We start from the raw sequence: 20,360 nt of genomic DNA, 5'->3' as shown, positions 1-20,360 counted from the left end.
TTTTAGTGCGACAGAGAACGAAAGAGAGAGAAAGCAGTCACTGAAGGGATCGTTAACCCTCTTTCCGGAGAGTTTGGCGGATGGAGGACGCGCTTTTGTGTATGCTAAAAACAAACTGGTTCCAGTAGCAGTGGCGCAGCACCGCCAGGCACGGTAGCACCTATTAGCTTCCTTTTCGGACGTTTCCTTTCGCTGTGCTGTGCTTTCGATTCGAGCATCGATGCATTTCTTCTCTCCGCTATTGTACTTCTGGCTCCATTCATTTGCCAATCCGTTCAATTTCTTCTCCAACTTTAAAGCCTTTCTCTCGTCAGCTAGGAAGTGTCTGCTCTGTGCCGCTTGCATATCGAATGCAATTAATAATTCATTAGTCCATAACGAAAGGGGCAGCTATAGCACCCGCTCGTTTCCCTAACAATGCTTCCATGTGTGGAAAGGATCACTCTTACTCGATCCGTTATTAGTTTTGACCATAATTTCGGTTTTGTCGTTTGCATAACGCTTGCCACCCTGGCGTTCTTATTTAAATTTAAATAGCTTCTCCCGCGCTTGTCCCCAGCGAAGGGGTAGATAAGTGCGGGCCAATAAAATGCTGGACATTTGCTTTCTTTAGCGTTTCGTAAGATGTGTACGTTGGTGTGTTTATTATGTTCGGCCGTCCCCCATTCAATGGCCATCATAATTGTGCCGTTTCCGCCATCCACCAAAAATCCATGCTCATCCACACACACACAGCTCGGTAACTGACAAGATGACAGGAAAAGCCAACGGAAAGAGAAATAATCATCTCCAGTATGCTGTGCTGTGCTGTGCTGTGTTTTGTTTAATAATCTTGCTGCGCGCGTACGCGGTGTGCTGTGCGCCTTTCGGAAGCTTTCTGCGCCAGTGAATGGTTTCAGTGTGTGCATTTTTATGTATTGCTATCACCTGCAGTTTCCTGTAAATCATGTGTTCACAAATGAAAAAAAGGAAAGGCAAAAGCGAAGGCTTGGCCTGGCTCTTAATGAAGCCTGGCACAGGCCCAAGGCGAATAAATCAGCTGCAGCCAAACAGTGAGTGTGGCCGGTGTTAATAATACTAACAAACGCAACCGAAAACCTCCACACCAATGCTCAGTAGAACGAGGTGAAAAAGGGAGAACAAAACAGTTCGTTTGTTGTAATATGTAAGTTAAGATGTATGGGTTTATATTTTCTGTTACATTCTAGCATAATATTTCAAAATTCTTTCTTCCCTATCCATCGCCATAAACGTCAAATCGATGGATCGTTCCACAATTTATTCGTCGTAAAATATGTTTCCCCCCTTGCCTGAAGACTGCTTTGATTTTTTTTAGGACGCTTTAAAACATTTGACAGCTTAGCGACTGCTGTGTTTGTGTCTGCACGGCCGGAATGTGGGACTGATCGTCGAATGTTCGATTTCCGTTCAAAAAGTAGTCACTTTCCAGGCATTTTTCCTGCACCATTAAACGACCGGTACATGATGGCTATGATGGCGAATGTTTGAAGGGAAAACATTTTAAGGGACCTCGCGTAAACACACACACACACAAGGCGTGTGACAGAGCGAGTTATGGCTTCATAAAAAGAATGTCTAAAACCATCAAATCAAACCATTTCGGGGTGCATTAGACACACGGCCCTTTTCGGGAAGATAAATTCCATTTTTTTCACCAAAAGATAAAAACTCTCGACGTCGTCTTCTTTTTTTCTCTTTTCGGTGGATCAAGTCATCTTGCTAAGCTTCTGTTCTGTTCTGTCTCCGCCAAACCATTCTTAGCTCATTAAGCCCGAATGTTTTTCCGCGCTGTCGTGTAACTGTTTCGGAGTTCCAATGTACACGCCATAAAGCGAGATCATAAACGTAATTTAGAACTGATGAACACTTTTCCCTCCCCGATGCTCTGTCGCGTACGCTCCTTTCGGGGTGAGGCTTGTGCGATAAATAATTAGAAGAAATTAAACGCAATTTCGTTCCGACGTGTGGGTCGTGGCTCGGAGAAAACTTTGTTTCGCCGGTTTCCGAATTTTTGTTCCCTTGCTTGATTCCCGGGCATAAGAAAGCTAGTCCAACAAGTTTGGTAGTCAAATTTTATTACAGTTCCGATGACTCCCCTGACGTGTATGTTACGTGCAGGCAAAGAGACGAAGCGCGCGCACTGGAGCTAATTTAAAATTAAAATTTTATGATACCGCTTTTACGCGTGGCAACCAGTTGACGCGCAGTCTAATGGTGCGTCCAGAGTGCGTGGCCCTTCCCGAGACTTAGGGGGCGCCCTGTCTGCATCTCCGGGAAAACTTGCGAGAAGTATCTTTCCAGGCGAAGTAGAATGGCCTGTTGTCTCGGATCTCGGTCGGTCCACCAGTTAGCACTCGTATACGCGAGAGGGTTCGCTGCGGATGACTTCATCAGTGGGGAACATCGTCAGTGCAAGTGAAGGGGTGCCTCACACTCGTCAGCACCAGAACAATGGGCTGTCGTTGTTACGGTGGTTTGACTTTGGTTTCTGAGGTCATGACCCTGATGGGAATTCGTCCCCTCATCGAAGATAGCCCTCTTTGGTCGAGAGCCCGAAAGAATTAGAACGTCAGCCATCAACACGTGCAATGAACTGGGTTCCGCAGTCAGGGAAACCTTGAAAAATGAAGCTTTGTTAAATTTAGACTTCAGGCTGACATTTACAGTCACACACAGCCCGATCATCTGGAGTGCGAGACGGTGATCTCATTCGACACGACGCAAACTGGTCCAGTAAAATCCCGTACCTCCTCCAGAGATTATACTTTTAAGGTGTTTCAACGGGTTTCTCTTTGTCCCGCCCGCAAATAAACGGGTAAGCGTGAAGATCTTAACGTTTGCTGTGTGTGTGTGTGGAATTGATTTACCAAACACCGAAGTTGAATTTTATGGGCACAGTTAAGGCCTCTCTCAAGGCTAATCGAAGGATGGCATTGGACAGCTGCAATAAACCATCAAAAACTGCACCTGCATCAATATCCGATTGCGGGTAATTTGTTCGCCTGGTTTTGGAGCACTGCTACAGGACATCCTTAATATTCGCCAATTACGTCCAATTCATCCCGACACAATGTAGAGTCGTGCTGCAAACAGTGAGCTTCAGGGTACAAGAATCCCACCAGTCAGCCGCGTGTAGGTAATACCGCTCCAGAAGCGCTAATGCTGTGGGCGCACACGCCTCTATCTCACGGTGCAGAAACCTTGATCATCTGCGTGTCTTCTTGGTCGGTTGAATCTGTGTGTGTGCGTAGCATAGAGCCGTTGCACCTGGTGATCGCCGCCGCCATCATCGTGTTCACGTTCACCTGCTCGTTCGCCAATTGCGGTTGCTGCTGCGGCTGTGTTACCCCGATGAGGTAACGGCTGCCCGGTTCCAATGCCCGCTTATTAAGATTTGGCAATAAAAATTGAAAGTTCGCTGCAGTTTCCTCCGCCAACACGACGACACCACGGGTACGCAGCAACGGATGACGCTGGTTTTTTTTTTTCGGGAGTTTAAGCCTGGACGTTTGTTAGCCGGTAGGTCGGTTGGTCTGTTGGGGGAAGGGAAAAAACGAAAGGAAAAACATTGGACTTGTACGCTGCAAAATGCGGCAAATGAACAGATGCAGCCGTTTGAAGTTGCCATTTCATCCCCTTCGTACGCTCGCCAATGAAAGCCGTGTTTGGATCTTTGTTTTCATCTTCTCTTTCTGTGCTCTCTCTCTCTTTTTGCAGATTTCCTCGCTTTGTTTTGGAGCTTTCCCTTTGGATTATAATCGAAACACGCGCGTGAACGCAGGAGCTCCTCACTCTGTCGCACACGTGGCGCGAATCCAAGACGCCAGAGCGCAAGAACCGAACGCCTCACGTGTCGCTACACACACTACCCCTGGGCATGCACCGTGCAGTGCTACTGCAATGGTTACCGGCTGCCGCAAGGTGAACAACAGCAGTTTCCGAATGCAGCCGTCGGTTGCCACCACAAACACAACGACGACGACCGTGTCACGGTCAGCATCCGCGACAACGACGCCGGCACCACGCGGCAGTTAATCACGCGCGACATCGGACGACGGTTGTGGGCGACGAAGCAGCGGTCCCACGGCGGTACCCAAAATACAACGTGGCTGAGAAAGATGCCGCTGCTGCTATGACGAATCCGGACGCAACCCGTTCCTCCGGATGACTTCATCAACACGACAAGCCGACGACAGAGCAGTGGGAAGCAGAGCAAGGGTACAAAGTGCGCGACCATCGGTTTGTGTCATCCTAGTGGGAGCGATCGAGAGAGCGAACGATCGACGAAAACAACACTCCCGTTGACAGTTGCGTTCGAGACGTGCGTCGTCACTGATCGCAGCAACCCAAGGCGCGATTCGGTTCCGAGCAAACCGCAACTTTATTGTTTACCAACCCTTTTTTTCTGTGTGTCTACGTGTTTGCTGTCGATAATCAAAATACACAGCGTCGTGTGCTTGTGCGTGTGCTTTTGTGGTGTCCCTTTAAAGTTCCAAAGTGGCTCTATTTCGCAAACCTTTCCCTTGCGAGTGTGGCAGCGGAGAAAGTGTGCAGCAACAACAAAGGGTGTGGAAATACGCGGGGTTGTGAAGGTGATGTGGGGTTGCAGGGGAAAATTTTATCAAGTAAGGTTGGTCAACGTTCCCACATGAAGGTGAATTTAAAATCAACATCCTTCGAGTGTTGATATTGGAGCATTCCACAGCCATTAAAGAAGCATCGTGTGTTTGTGTGTTGTGCGATAAGTGGTGTGCGAGCCAAGTGTTTTACGGGCCAAAAAGCAAAATAAGATCGAGTTGTGATCGATCCGCGCCTGTGTTTGGTGAAAAGAAAAATAAAAGCCAGAGAAAGTGTACGCGCACCGATCAGGTCGAATGTTTATCTGTGACAACGTCGTGTTCAAAATCCTTTCAGTGTGTGTGTGTATTTGTGTACGTGCTCTCAAAAGTGGTACCAATTTTGGTGTAGTGATACGGTTTAGTGAATTCGTGCTTTCCAACAGTAGGCAGCGCTTTTTAAGCTCAACTGTCAAAAAGGCCTGAGCGCGCTAGTGTCACTCGGTGTAGTAAAACAACAACAACAAAATAGAAAAACAACCTGTGTAGTTTGTAGCGCGTTACGACACCCGGCGGTTCGATAATTTCCGATACTCACCGTGTGTTACGGAGCAGGAAAAAAATCAGGAAATCTCAACGTGTTTTCGTCGCTACACAACTTTCCCTCGCGTTCCTTCCGTCCTGCAAAGCGTCCGCGACCGTCCGCGAGCATCCGATCGCTCGCTGGATAAAAAGGGAAAGATGGCGAAACTGGTGGCGTCTTGCATTTTATGAGTGAAAGGAAAGTGCTTCACGTCCCCTCCTCAACACAGCCGAAGGCTTGAAGAAGCGGAGGGAAAAGAGGCAGCGGTGGCAAGCGACGACAGTGCGTCCACTACTGCTTCCGTTTCTCGGCCCTCCAACAACCTCCGCCCGCCCCCGGCCCGTGACCATCAACGATGAATTCCGTATTTTCTGCATTTAAAGCTTCCTCGTCAACGGTGTCACCGGCGTCCACGGCGACAGCCAATTCCAGCAACGGTGCCGGTATCGGTCCGACGTCCACAGGACACGACCACCCAGGCAACGGTGGCGGGATGGTTCTCGCGAACGGTGGGACCCTGATGGGTCCGAAAGCGTCCTCCACGTCCTCATCGGCCTCCTCCACCTCCTCGAAGCTGCTGCTCAACATTAAAACGCATCGGCCAGCGGTGGCCGACCATCCGCCCAACAGCAGCTACGAGAAGCTACGCCACATACGCGAGATCAGCTGCACCAACCGCAACAACAGTCTCGTCGTGGGGCTGGATGGGGAACTGGATGTGGTGTTGCCGGTAGCGGCCACCACACCGGAAGACACCTCAGTTGCAACCACTCCCGTCCAAAGTCCTACGACGCTCGACGAGAAGTGTCTCGGGGAGACGGACACCCGCGACACAGCAGCAGACTCCACCGCCCAGTGTCTACTGCTGAATGGGATCAGTGGACCTCGGATTGTGGGCGTCGATCAGGTGGACAACCACCACCACCATCATCTTCATCACCATCCTCACCTGAACAGCAGTAGTGCCGGGCTGGTGAATGGTACCGGCGCACTGCACCAAGCAAAGGCTGACACAACGACCAAGAGTGATAGCAGTAGTAGTAACGGTAGTAGCGGCGTTAGAGCCACTAGTGGCACCAGCAGCAGTGATAATGGGTTTCTGCCGAAGAAAAAGAGCACCTCCACCTCGTGCACGGACCTCGGAACGGCTCCGGCACCGCTGGCAATCAAACCACCATCGGGTGCTTCCCTGACAACGGCATCCGCCGGAGCAGCAGTTTCCTCGGTGGATGCGATTGCGGCTATGCCACCCCGGTTCCACAAACCGAGGTTAAGCCTGAGCAACAGCTGTGGTGGTGGTGTGAGCAGCGGTCTCGCCACCAGCAGTATGCCCTCGGTCCATGGACGCACCGGACCAAACGCGAACGGTGGATCGTCCTCGTCCGGCATGCCACCACCAAAGACGAGACTTTCAACGCACCAAAGAAATCTTAGCTTAGACTTTAGGTAAGTACAATTCTGAGCCCATAAAACACCCATAGCATGCCTCAAAAAAAGGGGAAGTTATTCTCCATCACCTCAATCGACCGTTGAAATCGCTTTAAAGAGCCCACAGAACAATGCGGTACAGATTTGGAACACCTGTTACACTCCTACCATGCCACGCGTCGATCAGTTCGTTTTTGCGGTAATCCCTCGGTTGACAACCCCTCAAAAGGGTTTCTCCTGCGAATCGTTACTTCGAACATGGCGTACTAGGATAGGGTTGCCAGGCTCTTGCACTTGCGTCAAGGGGAGAATTATTTTACAATCCCACACATCCTTCGCCACGACATTGTGGGATATCCCGGTGTCCCTTTTGTGCGTGTGTGACATGGAAGTAATAAACTTCCCACGTGTAGCTCGAGTTCATTGGAATAATCGGGGACAAATTTGGGATGGTAATCAATTAGACATTAATTGTTCCTAGTGTCTCTTTGTGCACAAGGCTCTAGAATTATCGTTTTTGTATTACAAAATATGAGAGTTGCAACAGACGGTAATGGTTTATCCATTTACAGAGGACACGGAATTGTTTTGTACCGTCGTGCACCCTGAAATATTTAGAATGTGTATCGTTCTGACGCGTTATTATTGGTACAAAACTCGGTCAACTCGGTTCTGGACGACCACCCGTACGGATTGTGGACCAATAAATTTGGACCGCAGTTGAAAGTGCACACTTAAGAGCTGGTTGGCCAGCCAGACCAGTTCTGTTGTCGGCTTCCTTTTTTGTGCATTACGAACCTGCACGGTTCGATTTACGCAAATTTATTGACCATTTATAGAGAGACCAGTGCGCGCGGTGTTTTTGTGGCAAGTTCGTTGGCGTAGCGTTGCTCGCTTTTGGTCGTCCACTGCAAGTACGTGTGGGTTTGTTGTTTCGTAAGCTGTTTTTGAAGCAACAAACATCAACAACAAATTCTTTGATCGCTTTTTGTTTTGGGTCGTGCTTTGTGAGCTGTACTTGTCGAGGTTTTGTGAATTTGTGTTTAAAATGAATACATGTTCATTTCAGAAAAGCATTTGGAAGCGAAGCGTTGTTTCAGAACACGAGACACTATAAAATCTCGGCCATGCAGTTGATTAGCTCTTTTACGAGCAAATCAATCATGAATCATGTCTGACTGGGTCGTGCTCTTCAATGGACGCTAATAAACGTAACTAATTGCCGGTACATTGTATTAAGATCTCACAGAGGCAACACTGTCAGTAATCCTAGGCACGTTCCAGCCCCGCAGAGCGTACGTATGACATCACTTCGGCTGTCTCCAACTTCGGCGGAGTGTTGGGAAGATGGTTCCTCCTTTGCGATGCGTTGTGGCAGTCTTCCTACACCAAGGCGTGATGCGGAAGTAATACTTTTCACAGCTCACACACGTATGCCTTTCCGCCGTAGAATGTCTCGTAGAATTAGAAGGGGAAGTTGGAGCTCCATGAAAAGAACCAAAATGGGTAGATTGGATTCAGTCGTACCTCCGTTTCCGATCCATTCTCTTATTATTACGCTTTGGCAACTTTCATGAGACTACAGCCACGAATGGCAAATAGGTGTTTGTGGTGTCGGCTATCTTCCACCAGAGATCGGCAAAGTCTTGTCTGAATTTTTGTTATGGTTCAAATTTCCTTTCAAGCCAGATTCATCAATTTTGTAGGCCGGTGGAACAATGTCTACTCTTGAATAAGACTCCCTTATTTTAGCGTTTGACGATCCCTGGTCTAGTCTACACCCCGCGAACGATTCGTCGTGCGTGAGCGGAATGCTTAAACAGCCGGAATGCTTATCAAGGGACAAGAGCACCAATGACCCCCGATGAGTTACGATTTAGCCCCATCGACAGCTATCCGGAAATCCGGACACACTGAGCCCGGCTCGGAGAACAATGGGGGTTGGGAGTTTGCGCTGGTTGCGTGTGAAGAACCACGCGGAAAAGGATTAACTAGAAAGGAACTCAAGGGAAGCAGAAAAGCATTTTAATTTTGCCTTTCCAAGCGACAACGACTTTCGCTTGAGAGCCTTTGCTGTTACCATGCGGCGCTCAGCCACACCCAGCACTTACTTAGGGTCCTCATCAACACGCCCAATAAATAGCCGAATGCCCTTATCGCTATCATCCAACTGCACCGATAAAGGTCACGGTGCTGCGGGGTCATAAAGAAGGCACGAGTTTGTTTGGTGTTGCTTTGCTTTGTCCTACCTCGAACTTCGAAGACTCGTGGACACGGGAGTTAATTTAATTAAAACAAATCGATAATAAATCCAACGTGTTTACGTGTGCGTAGCCGCTGGTTCCGTGCCGGTGCGAACACATAACGTGAAACGTCAGGTACACGCGCGGACAGACCGAGGGCTAGATTCGACCTGAGCATCGTTTCGCGTGTGTCAAGAGCGTGAGGTGTCGCATGTGCCGTGAAGTTAGGTCTGGTCGTTTACATCACATGTCCGAGAGTCCAAATTTCGCTCGCTGTCCAAAAGTCTTGCAAGTTGCTTCAAAAAGACTTCGGGGTGTTGGGGTACCGTACCTGTCAGGTGCTAATTGATTGGAGCACGTTTTAGCGCTGGTCCAAGTGTCGTTGTTAAAAATTGCCAAACGTGTCTCTGGCCAAAGCCAATCGTTCCTTGCGCAGTTCTTTCCTCAACACTTCAGGCGCACTGTTGCAACTTACCGACCAGGCAGTGTTGTGTACGAGATACACGAGCAGTTGACCAATAGGTGCTATTAAAATGCAGCACAATCGTGCCTGGTGGCTCAGTAGGAGATCTAGCCCGGGCTGAATGTCGCAATTCGGCTCAGTTGTTACCCTGTGCAGTGCAACTGATTAATTGTTAGCACCGGAATCACTAGCCCTTCAGGGCCCTCGATTCTCTCGATATCTGTACAGGAGTCCCAATGGAGAATGGAATGATATTTGTTTATTCGTGCCTGTAAGGGGTCTATCGTTGCAATCTTCGGACCAAAACTACTGGTAGGAGCCATGCCCCATATCTCGATATTCAATTCCAGCGCTTCAAGCTTATTAACTACCTACAGCGTTCTCCGGATGCATTTTGACGGCACGTTTATGCCATTAATTCCAGAACCTGTACAAAACCGAGAAGCAGTAACCGTTTTGTGATAATGTCCAACATGCGTACACCGAGAAGCGGTGTTGGCGGTGGGAGAACGCCTATCTGCTCCTGCTGTTACACTTTGGTACAGTTTACTTTAACGTTTTCTGGCCGCCTGCAATCCGTGTGCAATAAGAGTATAATTTATGACGGTCTTGGGGAGTCTGTAAAGCTCTGGACCAGCACGAGAGATAATCATAGCACCCGCAACGATCCGCGTGCTGGTGGTGGTCTACGATTTGGTAATCCGATTTGCTGTCCACAGTTTCTGATTGGTAATCTGATCAAGTTCGATCGTTTTCGACCGGTGGATAATAATCAGAGATTTTTCGGCATGCTGGTGGCATCCTACACTGCACCGGTTGATTTAATTAGCACCAGGGAGAAAAATCGACGAAACGAAGCTCGATGCATTCGATACGGCGCTGTACACGATGCTGCTGCTAACGAAAACAACAAACCAGAACTCAATTTATGACGGTCTAATGGACCAACAGGGTCGGATAGGCTAGCTGTGGAACTGACAGACTGGCAACTTGTCCAATCCCAGGCAAGAACGCATTAGTTTCCTTTTTCGTAGTTAGTCTCAGGATTTGCCCAGTAACGGTACCGCTACGAGGCGCTGGAGAGATTTTAATGCCGTTTATTAAAATTTATGAAACCCCGCGTGGATCGCGGATAAGAGTGCCCTAGAAACAGTGGACCACCGTCCCAATCCTTGTGTCATAAATAGAAAGGAAAACACTATTCTCCGCGGCGTCGACGACAGCGGTGATGCTTGCCCGTGGTAAGGTGAAAACAGATAAGAAGGTGAAATATGATAAAAATGCTTCTGATGCCGCCTGCCTAGATAGAGTGCATCTAGAGAGACCGCGCTAGAAATGAAGATTCATCCTTCTACTTGGACAGAAGGGCTGCTGTTTACGTACGTCTAACATTCTGTTTGTCGGCTAGTGTGAAAAGCGAATAGGAATTTATTTGCCGTGCGGCCGACCGGTCCTAAAGGGTTGTTTAGAGTGTTTATGGTAGTAAATATACTGAGCACCATGTTTGTGGAGAGGTTGGAGATACAGATAAATCAAAACGACTCGGTTAGCCGACGTTTGGGGACGCTGGAAATTGGAAATAATATCCCCCACGTTTAGGGTGGAGAAATCAATTTTGTCTCGTCGCAAGAGAAGACCTTTAATCAATATTCTAACGAGTCACGGACTCTACCCGCGGTCTAGTTTCACCTTCCATCATGGGTTGAATTATTAATCATTTTTCAGCTCCACTTTCTGTGAGGGTTGGTAGGTTTCTGAATTTCTGAAGGGGCATAATTTAATCAACGGAGCGAACGATCCGTTTATTAGTGGAGCGTTATCAACCACGACAATGGACGAACTTAGCAAGTAATTAGCAGCGAGGAGAAAGCTAATTGTGACTTCCTCATTATGATGCACTAACGCTTGCAGCATATGTGAGGCCACGCAGTTAGACGACCAACAAACATGAGTGGAAGTTGTTGCTCCGAAGGCACCACGTCACCCACAAATGTCATTCAATGGTGGTAATTTGATAGAATTAGAGTAAGCGTCGGATGGACGGACGCTCTCTCCAAGCTCGCAGACACGCCGGCTTAAACGTGTAATCGATCCTCTAAACTTTAGCGTTGCCTTGAACACTCGACACCGGCAAGAGGCGAGTACTTTGCTGCGAAACGTCAAACTTACCACGTGCAATCTGTGCTTAATTGACATTTGCATAAGACGCTGTCATCTCGCTGTTGTTTCGTCCCCGGGTCTCTCTGTCGTCCCTGATCTGAGGCTGGAAAAGTTGAACCAGAGCTGTAAGTTGTTGGTTTGCGGTTTTTCCTGGATGCTGTTGACGTTACGCCTTGCTTGGTAATATCAGGTCGGAGGTCAATAAAAGTTATAGTCACAGCTTTTGGATTACCAGTAGGATGTGACAGGGTAGCGAAGGACAGGACTGAGGGAGAGAGATATCCGCATAACTTTTACCCAATCTGAAGTCTTCGTTGACAGGCGTGTGAAAGCAGTGACCCAACCCAACGGCGTGTGACTTCAGTATCTACCGGCGGGGAGTTTGCACACTGGACATCCCGCGCTGGATGAAATATGGCGACAAGTGATACCGCCTCGCGTGTGTTGTTGTGAGCTGATTTCCTTTTTCGGTTGCTACCAACAAAACTTTCAATAAACTCTCGTCCAAACCTTGCTTGCGATTATTTGGTGCACGTTTTCGCGTGGAGTCTGTGTACACTCTTTCTCTGCCTTATCAGTGGAGGCAAATTTCTGCCGTTCGAGCACAGGGCGGTAGAAAGCACGAGTGAGTGTGTCCGTGTGGCTGTGTTTGTTCCGACCAAACCTTCAACGTCTTGATGGGCAATTCTTCAAGTACACACGAAACGGTGGTAGATGAAGGCATCTTATTGTTTTCCTTCCCGATAGTGTTTGCGGAAAGTTTTAATTACTCGCCTTCACTTCACGCTGTGCATTGGGCCCCGGGACCTTCCATACCCATACTCTCCAAAGCCCTCTGAAGGGTTGTTTAACAAGCTAACTTTACCTTAGTGAACCCCAAGTACAGCTAAAGAACACTTGCTGTTGTTCGGTTGTGGAGTATGGCGCTACCGGAAAGATCTGGCCGCATTTCGGAGGGACAGCCATAGTCGGTAGAGTGATGGCAAAATGTGTTACCAACTTTCCCACCCAAGGACGCAACGGTGATGTGCAAGTACCGTATGTGTTCTGCTTAGCATCTTGGAACAAAGAGCTTTATTGGCAAACTTCTTCAGCCCACAGTTTGTGCGATGATTGAATATTATAGAGCAATAAATCGCTCCGTTGTTTGTTTCCGTCCGACGCTGGTCTTGCTTGACGCCGTCATCCTTTCCCGTCGGTTGTGGGTTGCCCCAAAGCAACCATTATCTTCATTATCTGGATCACGCTCGAGTAGCGCGTCCTACTAAATCGTTAGCTTCGAGCAGTAATGATTCCAATGGCCACCATCAAATCCCCATCGGTCCCTCGATGAGAAACTGCTGATCCAATGTGCAAAACAGTAGAAAGACGGTTGGACGGTGCTGAAGCTGGCCGATCGGTCGGTGATAACTATTTGCTGACTTGATTCGAGACGACTCATCCAATCGGAACAATTTTTAGCTCGAAGAGATGGTCTGGTCCCGCTGTGTCTGTGTGGCTTCATCTCAAGCGTGGCACGATCATTGATTTCTTGGTAAATGGGCACCACCTCCGATACGTAACTCTGCTGCAAGCAAGTGCATCGACCATTGCGAACCTTGAGCTGCATAAGAGAAACAAAGAAACAGACTCGGTTCCTCACTCGTGCACACTGTTATCATATCGCCTTAGGGTACACCGCGTGTCGATTGAATACCCGCGTGTCGGTTCATTCGGAACAGCCATAAATTTAATGTACCTTGCATCATCGCCAGCACCAGTATTATCGGTTGCTTTTAGTAGATGCCTCATCAGAGGAAGGAAAAAAAAGCCCTCATTTGTGTGATAAACAGCGAGATGATTACTGTTCAATGACACAAATTCTATCGAGCTCTGTTTCACACACCAGAATGTCATCGCTTATCAGCTAACCTGGGGGATTGGGACACTAGGCGTTAGCTAGAACCACATTAAAACCAACCTCGAGCTGTAGGGAGTATTTTGAGCAGCTTGATGCATTGCACCAAAATTTACTTTCCAGCTCATTTTCCCAGCCCAGCCCCCGCGAGTTCCACCACCGTGGCAGGCAGGCAGGCCCACTATTTTGGGAAAGTTTCGTTTCGCTTTCGTGGTCCGCAATCGAACCGTGTGGTTACCACCATCTTGCCTTTGGATGGGAACCGTGGCCAGGGTGGCCCGAAGGAGATTGGAAAAGAAAGGGAATCTTTTCTATTTCAACTGGATCGCATTGCTGTGTCTCCACGATCGCCATCATCATCTCTTCGCAAACAGTCCGTAATTGCGGAGCTAGCTTGGAAAAGTCACCAAGATGGAATGAGTGAGGCGTACTAATCAAAGCAAATAAATCCATCTTGATTGTGGGCTGCTATCCGTGAACCAAGGAAGGGGTAGCTCGTACTCAATTTAATTAGACTTTTGGGCGGCAATAGCACTTTCATAACCGAACGAGAGATGAAGAGTTTGGGTGTTGTTTTGCGTCCTCTTTCTCACGCTGTGTATCTTACCACTATGGTGGCTGGTGGTAGACGTTGGCGTGTTGGTGCATTTGGGGCCGCAATTAGCTTCGGTTTTTTGCGCTCAATATGTTCCCCAAAACGGTGTTGGTGAAGGTGTTGTTGATGTTGTTGTCCGTTATCTGTGGGGCTCAAGAAGAGGGGATGCGTCAGCAATCTTTCTTCGATGTTTGCATTACATCGTCCATCGTGAGTGATTGCGATGCCTTCCCGTATGTATCTTGCGGGTTGCAGCCACTGATTACGACGCTCGCAGAGTTCTGCAACGCTGTGTCTTTAACACCACGGAACCTCAGCGAACAGTGGCGTCTGCCAAGATCTTGCCGTTTTGAGAGTGGTGTCCAATGAGGCGTAGCAAGTTCTTGCCGCTTCTACTACATCTCCATATCTAGTACATCCGTGTGCCATAACGCACGATCGGTTGGTTCGTTACGGTTGATTGGAATTCTCGCTTTGCTTTCGCACAATTTTTGGAATGAAAAGAATGTCTGGCAGCGAAACCTTACAAATTCACACCGACCCGATACACACCGCGGCCGGTCCACCAGCACTCTAATTGCACTGCGCAATGATGGTGTGTATGTGTGTTGGTGCCGTGTTTTGGTGGCCACCAACAAAGCAATCGGTCGGGAAGCTTCTCCACTTATCGCGCTCGATGTGTTTTCAACCCCCCCTGCAACTAAGGGGGAGTTTTCCGCACTGTGGCAGCACACCCACATCGAGAGAAACGCGGACCAGTTGATGGCCGTCGTCGGGTGGAATCGGTTCACTTCACCGTGTGCGTTGTCAAGTGCAGTATTCGGTTTTAACGTCACCGGCTCGACGATTCCCCATGTGATAAGAGGTGACGTTCTAGCCGTGAGCTGTCATTACTCATCCAACAGGCAGAACGGCAGTTAGAGGAAGGTTCGTTGTACGTTAGAATTTGGTCAAAGGTGAAGCTGCAGAGTTTGGATCCTATGTGGCCATTGGTGTGGCTGTGTGTCTAAGTGTTTGTGATAAGGGAGCAGCCGCCAGACGTTATCTAGCACTGCGTAACGTCCGAATGGTGATTTCTGTGTCTGATAACACCGCCGATAGTGATCGTAACGTGCCCGAGAAAGCGTACGAGCAAGCGTTACGGTCTGGCGTTTAGTGTACCGTAGACAGAGAATATTGTGATCCGAACCGTGTGCGCGTGTGTGGAAATTGTCCTTCAATTCGCCTCATTCGCCGCGCCATCGTGGCCTTGTGAGTGTACATGCCTCTAATGCACTAGCGCACTAAATCGCCACACTACTACCAACGAACAACACCTGTTGTTTAGCTCATTTCCTCCTCCCCAGCTGGTGTTGCGTGAAGTGAAACTCTTCTCACCCACCCTTACGAAATTGCCGATCCGATTTGATGTGGTGTGTTTGGGTGTGTGAGTGAGGTAGTGGCCTGGGTCGCGCGCCGTCTTCAAAGCTTTCAAAATTCCGCTGCCGAGTTTTTCCGTTCCAACTCCATTCGCCGTGCGCTGTGTTTTCCTTGGCTTCGAGCGTGTGTAAAAAGTGTGTTGAAAATTCAACCTCCTTTCCATCTGTGATCCGCTGCCGGTGTTGGGGTTGGCTTCTTGCATGAGCCCCCCCCTGTATGGTTGGAGAAAAGTGAAACAGCAAGCGCCAACATTGTACCGCGAGCAGTCGTACTTCTTCTCTATGGTTCGTGGTGTGCAATTTGCGCAAAAAACAACAAAGAGCGTGTCCCGATAAGTGGGCCTGTGTGGCCGTGTGTGTTTGTTTCCGTTATCGTTCCCGTTTGCTGCGTCCATCCGTGTGGTTTGTTTGGTTTTTTTTTTGTTGGTGTGTGCCGCCGATCGGCCTGATTCATCCTGGGTGCCGTCGAAAAACTCCCTTTCGGTTCAACGAGACCGTAAAGAAAGTGTTATTAGCAGAAACCAGCACCTGCCTAAGCAAGTAGGAGCTTCCCTTGGCCTACAGAACTAGATTGTGTGAAGCGTATAACGTGCCGTCACGCTCGTAACGCAGCAGCGTAACGGATTCCCATTCTAAGTGTTATGAGCTGTCAAACACGCTTACTACACGATGGAGCTCGGTGGCATTAGAACAGTTCCAGTTCATCACAGGTACTAGCGAGGAAAGAACAGGTAAAGTCCTTTCTTTCCATAGTAATTAGCAACAAGCACGACATATTATCTGTACTTAAACCGCGTTGCTCCCTGTGGCGTTTCCGAATTCACTCTTGAAGAATGCAATCGATGTGCATCTTGCTGCCATCATTCAGCGCATGATAATTAAGCGGTCAACATTCGATAAGCAGGGATTATAACCGCAATAACGAGCGTAATCAGTGACGTTACAACGCTGATGACGAACGATAAGATTAGGGCTCTTCCCTTTGAGAAAAACAAAACACCTTTCAAAGGAATTCCCGGGATTTTCCCACTCTGATCGACGCGATGCCGGGTTTTATTTTACAGCCGTTTACCAAAGTGCCAAAGATTCTACTAATCCGAGTGTCATACAAGTCTCGATCTTTTTGTTCGTACGTCTCTTGTATGTCTTAATGACGTTTCATGTTTTTTCTCGATCGTGTGTTCAAGTGTCTTGTGTGTTGTCTGAATAAACTCCCTTTGTACGACTCTTCAATTAGCTTCTTTCTTTTATTGAATGAATGCTAAATGGAAACAATTTATCGATGATGAAGATGATCTGGTCTCTATTTTCTTGTATGCTTCAAAACAGAGACAGCTCTTCTCTCTTTCGTCAGTCGAACTTCAGGAGCACAATTAATGGAGATCGAGGGGACTTCTTTATAAATTAATGATGGGTCATTTATTGATATCTCCTTTTTCCAAGTTTTGTCAGAACAGTTTTAATGATCTTATAGTCCAATGAACTCCACCACAGAATGAGTTTTTTTTACATTTCTGATGACCAGTTTTGCGTGAGAACGATAATTCCACCATGCCATGGAAGCTTCCCAACAACCAGCCCTGCTCAGTAGCTCAAGAGCTTAAGGCGTGACCCCAAAACACTCATGAATCATCCGTAATGATGCCTGCCCACGAAACAAACGGTTCCAACGGTCAAGCTCAGTCGTCGTTGGTGACACGCGTTTGTCCGTTTCAACAAAATGGTGGCATTAATCCTTACTTAATCCATTTCGTAAGCCACTGTCTGAAACAGGTGACGAATGCTCATTTACGAGCGTTATCAGCACGATAAGTATCTGGCACCTTAGGACAGTTTTGTAAGAGCATAATATCCAAAAACGGGGGGTTTGCCTAGAGTTTGCTCCACGAACTTTTACTAGCAACACGTGCCAACTTTATCAGTAAACTCCCCTTCATGAGAGAGAGTCATGTCCGTAAATTTGACTACCAACTTCATCATTAAAATCCATCAAAACAAATCTTTCCATCACTGTAAAACAAGTTTGCGTTGGTGCAAATGATGAGGATTCGCAGTATTGCCATGAAAAGGCACATTTGATTATACGACCGCAACGCGGCACAGTGCGACTCTCTAGTCCGGACCATTCTAGTGGTGGCCACATTGGAACGTGTCCGTTTGCGGAACAAATTAGATAGATATGCATATAAATATCTCGCTGTGCTTCTCTCGGGTGTGCCTCGCCTAGGCCACATGACGACACGAGCATTGCGAAGTCCCACTGGAAGAATGTCCAAACGGTGTTTGTGTGTGTGTGAGAGAGTTTGGTGTGAAAGGTTGAGGCACGTTTTTGCACTGTCCATTTTCACGTGCACGCGGAACTGGGAACGCTCGCCGTTCGCCGGATAGCAGCGGAGTTCTGCCCGGCAATGTTTGCATTGTAGGAGCATTCATCCGCGTGTCTCACGTTTGCTCGGAACCCCTGCTCAGAGGTGCTGTGTATAAATGTGCCTGGTTTAATTATATATTCTAAAATGGCTGGAGATCTTGAGCTGGACTCTGTTTTAACGCAACGAATAATTTAGATAACCGCAACAGTTTTTTTCTAAAGAGCAAGCTTCTAGCAGGACGCCTAGACGCACGCTACAGATTATTATTAGCCAAAAAGCACCGACAGAGACAGAAACAAATTTATCACAAAATCGTATCGAAATGGCTGATGAGTCTGCCTGACCGTCGTCCGGCAGAGTAGCGTCACCCCGTCGCAGAAATGTAAATTCGCATCACGAACAATTCTTGTCGCTCTGTTCACTTGTCCACTAAACAGCATCCCTACAACACTCACCAAGTGTTCATCCCCAAAAAGCTTTGATGGTGTTACTGCTGCTGCTGCTGGATTTCGATTTTTCGAACGATACAGCTGAACATTCTTATCTTTTGCGACCATGGCGAGCTGTGTTGCTTCTTCGTCTGCTTTTATTTTTATGAAGGCAAATGATGCTCTCTTTCCCGAAAACGACGACACAACAAGCTGCGAGCTTCTTCCCAAAGGTACCTACTAGCTACAGCCGAAAATCCATGCTCATGTTTTATTCAATCCAGGGATTTTCGGTTCCTCGGCTAGTCGATATTGGTGAACCGCTTGGGAGGTGGGCGGGCGAAAAAAATAGACCAAAAATCACCACTTATGCTAACAAAAACGCTCTCTTCGTTGCTGCATCGGATAAAATGTTTACCGAAACAAAATGCTTTTGGAAACACGTGCGAAGGTAATTTTTCCAGCCCTGATTCATGCGCGCCACACGCTGTGAAGAAGTGACGAAGTGGTAGTTGAGCTGTCGAAAATTAAATTGGAGCATAGATTAAATGAACTAAAGGATGGGTAAAATGTGTTTGCAATATTTCAGACAGTCCCCGTAAAAGCTGGAGCTTTTATGCAATTGAATAAGGCGTCAGGACCGCTTAATCGCGTTCGCGTGGTACCCATCAGTGGGGCGACCTCTTTCAAACTGAAAACCCAACATTTTCTAGCAACTTGGAGACTTGCGCTTCGAATACTAGGTATTGGGGATGAATTATAAATTATCGCCCAAATAAATGGAAGCGAAGCGCAAACATCAAGGGTCCGCCGAGTCTTCGGAGTGATGGGAAATTTTGCGTCACGCTACTTCAGTCAGTGATGCGTCGTCGGATGCGAATCCTTGCAAGTGCGGTATTTCGTGGGAAAATTAAAGTTTCCTCTGTGTGCCAAGAAACCCCTAAAATGGAGAAAATAATCTTGTATTAGTCGTCGAGATATCATACCCAGAAAGAGATTGCAACAAACGATCGATCGCGGGATATCACACATGGGACACGCGTGAAACATTATCCGTCCTAATTGCACTAGCAACACTAATGAGTAACCACGCCAAGAATAGCACGCAGCACAATTATTGCTTCCCGTCAATTAATGCAAACTATATCGTAACCCAGTCCATCCCTTCGTCGCACGTGTTGTCGCTTCGAGAAGCGGATCGCTTATTTTGGCAAACCGTTTGATGCATTTTATTGCGTACACACTTCACTCCAAACTGTTTATTTGTTCCACTTACCCCAGATGTCTGATCTGATCATGATGTAGCAGCATGTGGTGCGTGATCATGGTCGCAGGTTTTCCGCATTCTACTCTGGCCACGACCATCGTACGAGATGTATGTCCCATGTTTCGCCAGCAGCACATTACATCAGCGGTCTGGCGGCAGAGGTGGTCGTTCTAGAGTGAGGCGGGAGCATAGATCTGTTAATGTGTGACGTGCGCGGCAGACCGTAGCGATATAGTTTATGAGAGGATTATTAAGTTCGTTCCCATCGTCCACACTCGAAACCAATAAGCGTTGGAACAGCGTGCAAATGGTCACGGCATGGGAAACAAATGACCGAACGAAGCTGCCCAAACCATTCACCATTCGCTAGAGTAGCGGAGGTGGTCTAGAGCCTGAGGTCTTCTTTAGATCTTGCTCGCTTGTCCCACAAGTACATACTTTGCAGCAGCGACATAAATTTATGCTTTTGATGCGTGCAAATTGTGACAAGATTTATGCAAATAGTGACACGCCGACTTTGGTTCCCACCCTGGAAGGAATGGACCACTTGACGGAGGTTTAGCGTGTGGTGCAATTTGATGATGAATTGGACAACTGTGTGCATTCTGTTCTTCCCTATTTGCATCTGACGTGACGATTTCCAAGATGGCGTGTCGTCGGAGGGTGATCTCAGAAAATGGTTTGCTTGCATAACCACCGAGGTACACCCAGAAGTTGTGTGCAACTTTGAATGCCAAGCAAGCCTCAGAACCGGTTCTGTCTGGGCTTGAGTTGCGGGACTCGACCGGAAAGAATCGGATAGGCTTTGTGTGCTTAACCAAGCGTCGGGTTTACCTGTCCCCGGGCACGATAAGCGAATCTCCATCGATCGATGATGATCGTCTTAATTCATGCGATACGATCAAAGAAGTTGGGCCGGGTGGGGGGAGATA

The 20,360-nt window shown here is 47.9% G+C and overlaps 1 protein-coding gene across 3 annotated transcripts in view; it reads left to right on the top strand.

Moving 5' to 3' along the window:
• Positions 1–20,360, top strand: part of LOC118512170 (phosphatidylinositol 4-kinase beta) — an 82,913-nt gene that overhangs the window by 52,699 nt on the left and 9,854 nt on the right. The window contains exon 3 of one of the 3 annotated variants that reach the window (XM_036056254.1): positions 3,739–6,606. In XM_036056254.1, coding sequence (XP_035912147.1) covers positions 5,516–6,606 — 1,091 coding nt within the window. In that variant the 5' untranslated portion in view covers positions 3,739–5,515. Of the gene's footprint in view, positions 1–3,738; positions 6,607–14,704; positions 16,096–20,360 lie in introns of those variants that run through there. The other 2 variants (XM_036056255.1, XM_036056256.1) reach the window with 2 other exon arrangements.

The sequence above is a fragment of the Anopheles stephensi genome, chromosome 3 (assembly GCF_013141755.1).
Source record: "Anopheles stephensi strain Indian chromosome 3, UCI_ANSTEP_V1.0, whole genome shotgun sequence".
Lineage (NCBI taxonomy): Eukaryota > Metazoa > Arthropoda > Insecta > Diptera > Culicidae > Anopheles > Anopheles stephensi.
The sequence above is the reverse complement of the archived record's forward strand: the minus strand, read 5'-3'. Positions and strand labels throughout refer to the sequence as shown.